General features: G+C 34.4%; 1 protein-coding gene across 3 annotated transcripts; it reads left to right on the top strand.

Annotated features, from left to right (window-relative positions):
* The first annotated feature begins 771 nt into the window (after positions 1-771).
* Positions 772-7,699, top strand: LOC109013789. Of its 3 annotated transcripts, none has more exons than XM_035693559.1 (18): positions 772-866; positions 1,266-1,342; positions 1,503-1,594; positions 1,987-2,025; positions 2,144-2,197; positions 3,114-3,188; positions 3,759-3,824; positions 3,961-4,003; positions 4,436-4,481; positions 5,192-5,285; positions 5,397-5,449; positions 5,609-5,693; positions 5,777-5,879; positions 5,965-6,057; positions 6,696-6,762; positions 7,103-7,169; positions 7,278-7,331; positions 7,431-7,699. In XM_035693559.1, the coding sequence occupies exons 1-18, from the start codon at positions 775-777 to the stop codon at positions 7,563-7,565; spliced, it is 1,335 nt and encodes a 444-aa protein (XP_035549452.1). In that variant the 5' UTR covers positions 772-774; the 3' UTR covers positions 7,566-7,699. The 3 variants fall into 3 exon arrangements, with proteins under 3 accessions (XP_035549452.1, XP_018851538.1, XP_035549453.1); XM_018995993.2 differs by having other exon boundaries at positions 2,114-2,197; XM_035693560.1 differs by lacking the exon at positions 772-866 and adding an exon at positions 884-1,057 and having other exon boundaries at positions 2,114-2,197.
* Positions 7,700-8,241: the final 542 nt, after the last annotated feature.

Genomic DNA, 8,241 nt, shown 5'->3' with positions numbered 1-8,241 from the left:
AGACACAAAATCTGCATTGAAGCCTCATTTTAAGTTGTTGAAAATATATTCACAAAATATGTAAAGATTTAAAATAAAATCTCATTTTATTGAAAATTTGGAAAATATTTCATATAATAATTTATATTTTATTATATTATAATTATAAATAACTCACTTAAATTTTACCTTAGACCTCAATTTGTATTCAGCGAGCCGCCCCTATGTATAACATTACTCTTTTTATAATTACCTATTTGCTTAATAAATATCGTCGGATTTGTTTGATGTTCTAAATCCATGACTGTAGCTTTGCAAGTTTTATTATAGGGTGGCACTACAACCACCGATCCATTCTCCCAATAATGTTCCCGAGAAGTGTATTTCAGTGTTTTTTTTTTTCTCTCTTTTTTTTTTTGATATATTTTTTATACTCTTAAATATTTTAAAAAATAATTTACAACATTATTAAAAAAAAAATTTAATTCCTAAATAAAAAACTTGAATCAGAAAAATGTCTTGAATCACCTCTCGGTGACCCAAACATTTTACTTTATTTTATTTTAAGGGGATTCGGCATCAATGATTGAGTGTTTAATAATGGATTATGTTATTCATCATTTCAAGTCACACATCATACATATTTAAAAAATATATTTATTATTTTATTTTATTTTTACTAAATTAATAAAATTATTTTACTTATTACGTATACATCACATATTTATTATGATATATATATATATATATATATATATATATTTATAGAATGTGGTGCTTGCTAATAATCAATCAATGAATAATTTTCCAAGCAACTCGTGTGTTGCTGCCACTCAACTCGCCAATACATTTTCCTCGACCTTCCACTTCGCCGCTCTCACCTGCAGGTATTTTCTTTCTCATCTTCGTCGACACGACAATGTCCGTCAACCTCGAATTCCTACAAATTTGTTAATGAATACTCTCCCAATCATTCATATGTTACGGGCTCTTGAAGAGTTCACTGGAGATTACAATTGGTATTTCCTCGTTGTGCCATGCAAATTCTTGAAGCTTTTTTGCTTCTAAAATTCCGAAGGTGAAAATATTGATTTATGTGTTCTAGTCGATTCAGAATCCCTCGCTTTTTTGCTGAGGTTCAGCTAATATATATGTAATTTGATAACTTGTACTCAGTCCAATGCTTACAGAGTTTCAATTCTAAGGACCACACACTTCTGAGGCTCTGTATTCTGCACTTCTTTTATTTTTTTATTTTTTGTGATCTTGATCTTTTATTTCGACAGGGGATGTTGTAAATTTGAAGCCATGCGACAGCAGCTAGGCGTGCGTTCTTTATCTTGGCTATTTATGATCGGCACGGGTAAGTTCCCATCTGATTCATGTTTCTGAAATTTGTTAGCGAAATCTTTAGGTAGGGGTCCTATGAAATATATCCTCACCTAGTTGTTCTTAGGGTTAAAAGATGAGCTGGTTCTTTTGTCTGATCCAAAAATTTCTTTTTTCGTTTTTTTTTTTTTCAGCCGTTGTTTTACAGGCACTTGGGGCTGCCTCGGTTGTGGTACCGAGTTCGAATTGCTACGTTCTTGATAACTCCAGTCGCATTGTTGATTTCGTATCCTACATTATTTTAGATTCTAATTTACACAAATATATCCACAGTTCATGGTGATGTAGAATACCAATTGCACCCATGAGTAAAGCATGCTTTTACATGTACATAAGTGGGTCTGAATAGGATGATTAAATGCCCATTTTTATGATTTGTGGGAATTTTTTTCGGAATTGGTGCCATATGTTTTAAGACAAAAATTTATCTAGGCCCATATGGAGCGAGATTTCATTTTTTAACTCGGAGTTTTAATAATCAACTGCAGGTTTCAACTGCCTCTTAATTTTAAGTCCATTTGAAACAGTTACCTTTTTTTATTGGCTGCTATTTATGCTTAAACTTTAATCCTGTCTTTCATATATAATAAAGTTGTTTTCTCTTGAGCTTTTAATTAGAGTAGCTGGGCTGGGAACATTTTTGAGTATGAAGGGAAGGTAATGTCCTTATATGGAGCCTGTGATTGGCATTGTTTACATGTATTAATGATATCCGAGTGTAAATTTTATAAATTTTCAAAGCCAGGTATTACTGTATAATTTTGCCCTGCTTCAGGACTCCGACTTGGTGGTTCGATTTTGCAAAGATGTGGAGAGTAGATCACAGGCGGTAGTCCATTCTTTTCATTTCTATATTTGTTTTGTTTTAATTACATGCTTTTTTGTTTATTTCATGCATATGCTTATTATTTCAGTCTGAAAATAAATTTACTGCATGTTGTAGTTGAATACTTCTACGCCTTAAAGCACCTGGACTCACCCATTTATTTTAAGTTCACAACCTAGAGTCAGGAAAAATTTATAAATGACAGAAAAAGAATTCCATACACTTTCCACAGTTAATTTCTTTGAAAATTGGATGTCTTGTAAAATATTTATTGTTGTGGCACTTTTCATTCCCATATAATTTTAATAAGCAATTAAAAAGACTCATTAAGCACAATAGGGGCACATAAGCGTATATGGGATGAACCTTAAGTATGACAATACCATCAATGCGGTGACACAGTACTCTTAACTAAAATGAAATTAGGTGGATATATGATAAATAATTGAAAAAGAGAGATTCAAATTCCACATTGACTTGATTAACTTCAATTTCTTGCATGGATGACAAATGTAGAGGATAGACAATGAGTCAATTATGTGAGTCCAGTGTGTCGAGGCAAGTCATCAAGGAAAGTCATTTTGGTTGTGAGACATGAAACATGTGGCCGTTCTGGGCACTTGACATCAATAAAGATAGAGAAATAGGAGTTTTTTTTTTTTTCCATGGGTCACTTTGCGCATAATACCTGCACCATCTGAATCTGATTGTAATGTGTTGTGGAGATTTGTTTAAAGAAAACTGATATGTTTCAAAACATTCATTCCCCATGAATATTATATTTACTGAGATTATATCAGATTCATCTATGGTTTTGAGTCGCTATAACATGAAAAGGGAAAAAAATGTCACCATACATGCATTTTATTCTCTTTGACACGTATGGTTCACATGGTGTATGTGTGCCACACTCATGCAGGGATATGTGGGTTTTGGCCGATATGATTTGTCCAACTACTTTGTTGCTGGTTCAGGGCAAGTTGACTTTGTTCAAGTAAGCTTTTTTTCAACCTGAGTGATGTGGGTGGCACTTTATTTTGCCATGCAATTCATGTTTGTACTGTCCGAAAGAAATTTACAAGACTGTCTGTTTCTTTTGGAGGGAAGGGGGTGTAAGTAAGATGACTATTAGATTGATGTTAGTTTTAAAAGAAAAAATGACAGAAGTCGCCCCATTTTTAGCTGATATGGGACTCTGCTTAGCCCCTGCTCCCAGGGTGCTGGACAGGTCCAGAATCTTCGTAGTAAGAGGGCTTTAGTGCCATGAGCCATATAGCTATAATATACTATTTTGTATAATTTGAATGTTAATGACTGCTTGGCATTTGTTTTGAGACCCTTTTCACCTCTTTCCCCTTCTCAGTTTCTTTAGCATACTGTTCCATCTCACTCTTGGTTAAAGAGCAGAAGAGTGTGATGGAAACGAGACATATATCAGATGGTTACTAGATTGAACTCCTTTCAAAGTCTCTAGAATGTTCCCTTTATCCCAATGTCTTCATGAGGCCATAGATTGGAAAATTTGTAAACCTGATCTTCTTAATTAACTTCTCTGTTTGTCTAGGGCTTTTTCAATGGTGACCTGATGAATTGTGAGAATAGTTATGACAAAAGGGGACGTACAGCTCAGGTTGGTTATATTATTCTTCTTTTTGGGGGGTGAAATTCATAGGATTCCGTCATTCCACTGCTGTAAGACCCTCCTATTCTTTTTGGTCAAACTACTTGTTTCCAACTTGCTCATTGTAGTTTTTGGTGTGATCCAGGTAAATGTTATATGTGGAAGTTGTTTAAATGGAAAATGTAAAGGTTTGTGAGCTTTTCATTTCTGAATTTCAATGTATGAACCTTTCATACATCAAAATTTTTGAGTTTCTGCTATGTTGATAAGCTTGTATTTGGCTGCTTGGGAGCAGAATTGATGCAAGTTCATGATGTCTAACAGAAAAGTTAAAATATTTTGCATGCCATGCGATGGTATAAATTGCCAATTAATATTTTTCATTCAATATATCTGCAGTTTTGATCCCAAAAGATATGGGACAAGGCACTTTAATTTTTAATGCATTTGCATTTAGTGCAATGTTTTTATCTTGCTTTCTAAAATGTACTGTTTCTTATATTCTCATACATTTTAAGTTGTGTCCTTATTTCTAAACTTGTTTTTCCTTTTTTAATTATAAAGATCTTTGTATAAATAGTTTAAGGCACATGCAATTCTCTTTTTTTGTCTTATCTCAGGTGGGCTTGGATGCATATGCAATTTTACTTACGAGTCAACTTGCAGGTCTTCTACACTGTTCCTCGAATTCATCTTCTTTCTTATTCCAGTTACATAGTGTTAATTCCTGGTATATAATTTAGTGAACTGCTACCTCTATGATGGAAATGCTACAAATTTGGGCCTAATGTGCTGAAGATGCATACAGTTGGGATCTCAAGGGCCTTTTGAAAGGCATGATTGCTAAAGCTTTTGTGGCTCCATTTGGAGCAAAAATTAAATGAACTATTGTATGCATAGTAATAAAGAGCAAGACATATGTTAAGTAAACTTGTTCACGGCCAGGTTCCAAGACATATGAACTATTGCAGAAAAGAAAGCTCGAGTTCACTGTATTGATTTTTTTTTATGAGTACTGTGTTGAATTTTACAAGCCGTGATTTTGAATTTGATGAATAAGCTACAAACATCCATAGAATTTCTCATTTTTAAAGTGAACCAATTGAAGTAATGTTTCATAACCATCAAATGATTGGTTGTTGGAAGTCTACAGAGAAATATCTCAAATTATAATATATCCTATGAGCCGAGGATAAGTTGAAAAGAGATCGTAATGAAATGACAATGCCATTGGTTGAGTCACAAAGTTGCACCAATGGTAAATATAATATTTCTTTGAGACACTGGTAGTTCTTTCCATTTTTGTATCTCACTTTCCCAAATTCAATCTGATGTTTTAACATCTCAACAATTGTGGCTGTTTCTGTCCATGTCAGAGTTTTTGTTGAACTTTCTATTCCATGTGAGAGACCAGGTCCACGTATATTTCAGGGTTTCACCGTTGGTTTTCATCCACGATCATGGGAAGTTGTAAGTCCTTGTGCTATCAACGTATATTATCCTTTTATTATAAAAGGAAAATAAAAGCCTCTACCTGGCAAAATAAAAGTGATAAACAATTGCCTTTGATGAACTTTGTAGGTTTACAATGGCATGACTCAATTAGGTTTTGAAAAGTCTCACCATGATTTCAGGTGAGTTTCTGATTTAGTTTTGCTTTGCCTTCTCATTCTCTTTTTGTCAGACTTATTTTTTTTATAAGTATTCTTTTTGTCAAACTTCTGTCATCCAGGGTTCTTTTTTTTCCCACTATTGTCACCAATAACTATAAGAATTATACATCTTTTTTTCAGCTTTCTAACTGAACAAACTCATGTAGCCCTTTATATGACTGCAATTGCTTCTCTTTCGAATTTGGTGCAGAAGCCTATAATTAAGGTAGTTAACTTGCCATTTTAGTTGTTGGGGAGCCTGTTATCTTTAGTATATCTGCCTATCTGATATTTTATGGCTACCTTAAGGTTGTTCCAGAAAATGGCCTGGAGGTTCGTTTATCAGGTTCAGGAGCAACTGGGACACCTCCTACAACTTTGTCGCCCACAGTGGTGATTGTGGATTGGAGATGTATGGATTGTTGTTGCAGTACTACCAATATGATTGTACAAGCTTCAAAAGTTCTTGTTTAACTCTTTATTTTTCCTCTCTTCAGGTGAGACGGCCAGTGATAGTCCATATGAGGTTAATGTCACTATCCCAGTAGAGGGTTATGATCCCATCCAATTCATTCTTACAAAAATGTGTGGTAAGCACACATTGATTTCATAACAAAAGCCTCCCTCTTCTCCTTCTCTCTCTCTCTCTCTCTCTCTCTCTCTCTCTCTCTCTCTCTATATATATATATATATATAGATATAGATATGCTTGTAAGATTTATCAACAGTTGAATAGTTTCCTTTATTTTTTTAAACAGCCAATTTATTTACTTTTGCATAATGAATTTATTGGAAAAGAAGCCCAAATCCTTGATTTGGCCAGGAAAGACTGCCTACATGAAAAGAAACAGACATTCATGTCAGAAGAACGTATTTTATTTAAGAGGTTCCGGTGATGAGATATGTTGATTTGTGAATTAATGTGGGTCGGCTGACATTATATGTGATTGTGGAGGATCTAACAAACCACCATATGTAAATGACTCTGTATTGCCGACTACTGTGTTCCCAAGTTTGTTGTGCAATGCCACTTGTGTTGTAGTTAGCAACAAGTGATGGTGAGACAAAGGGTAAAAAGTTTGTATCAAAGGGTACATAACATTTGTACAGAGTATTGACTGAACACGCTGTCTTCTTGTTCAGATTTTGTTTTAGTTGATTGTTTCCATGTTTCCAAGCTCAATTCCATAACAAACCAGCCTCTCTTTTTCATTTTTTTCTTATGCAGAATATCGGCAGGATCAAGGGGGTGATGCTACACGAGGATGGGCTATTTTTGGATTGCTATCCTGCACGTACGTTTAGCCTCATTTTCTTTTTCATTAGATAAGTACGAGTGGTAAAATTAACCAAACATGTGATGGAGGCGGCATCTGCATAATATGCGGTTGGTGTTCAGGAGGCGCTGTTGGCCAACTAATGGGCTGTCTGATACATCATTCATATATACTACTGAAATGTACCTTCCCTCAACTTGTTGCATGTGATGCAGTAGTAGTAATTTCACTCCAATTAATAGTTTCAAAAGCAAGCATTAATATGTATCTTCCCTTTGGTATGATACAAATCTTTTTGGGTGTCTATTTGCTTTCTGATTATTGATGTGTGGACAACTTTGAATTTGGCCTGGAGCAGATTCATTGTCTTATCAACACTGTTTTGCGTTGGAGGATTCATTTACAAAACTCGAGTAGAACGCCTGGTAGGCTGTTTAGAGCTTTGGTTTGCCACCGTTTGATGGTTCTTTAGTTTGCCACTTTTGTCGTAATCTATTTCTACAATCATCTATTAATGTTTTGTTAACGTGCAGCATGGGATCGATGCACTGCCAGGCATGACGATACTCTCCGCTTGCTTAGAAACGGTAAGTTCACAGTACTTATTTGGGTGAATTAGTGGTCAATTTCCATTTCTGTGTTCAGATTTCTATCACTAAGTTGAATTCGCGGTATGTACAATTTAGGTGAGCGGAGCAGGGCAAGGTTACTCTCGAGCAGAAGACCTTAACGCTGCATTTGCGAAAGCCTCTTGGGAAAGCCCATCTGTTTCTGTTCAAGGAGCAAGGATACCAAGTGAGAAAAACTATGGTTCCATCTGAATTTCTGTTTTCCTCAACACATTTCAGTTTTAAGTGGGTTTTGTGCTGCAAATTATACATACATGGATCGACCAACGAATATGCCGGATCATGGAGCTTGTATGATCAGTTAAGTACATTCTTTGATTTTGTTATCTATGCTTTCATTATATTGAAAAGAGAAATGTTTTATCTACAAATGAATCTTATAAAAGTAAATTCACAAACTAACATTGTTTAACGTGATTTGTCAGATTGTAAAATATTTTTTATTGTAAAGTAAATTTGACGTATCAGATCAAATTTGACGCGATTACATCCGCCCACCGTGAATGTTTTTTATAGGCAAACATGATTTTTAACTGATGGAAAAAGTATATTTTGTATCCTCAGAAACTATAGAATAATATTGTACTTTCGAATTATGAAGATTGATAATAGTACTAGAGTTTTTCTTTTTTTTTTTTTTTGCAAATTTGGCATGCATTTAAATTATATTATAGAAAATATGCAGACTTGACTTGTCCATTTTACAATAATTCATTTTCAGATAGCACAGGTACCTATCCAGCTAGAAACCGCTATTCATTAGCTACAAATTAAGAAAGAAAAGAATGGCATCCAAGACATACGTGGTTTCCATGACAGATTTTATAAAAGTGAATCTATAAATTAACATTGTTTGATATAAAATGTC

Source organism: Juglans regia, chromosome 8 (genome assembly GCF_001411555.2).
Source record: "Juglans regia cultivar Chandler chromosome 8, Walnut 2.0, whole genome shotgun sequence".
Lineage (NCBI taxonomy): Eukaryota > Viridiplantae > Streptophyta > Magnoliopsida > Fagales > Juglandaceae > Juglans > Juglans regia.
Note: the sequence above shows the minus strand (reverse complement) of the source record. Positions and strands in the feature narration are given on the sequence as shown.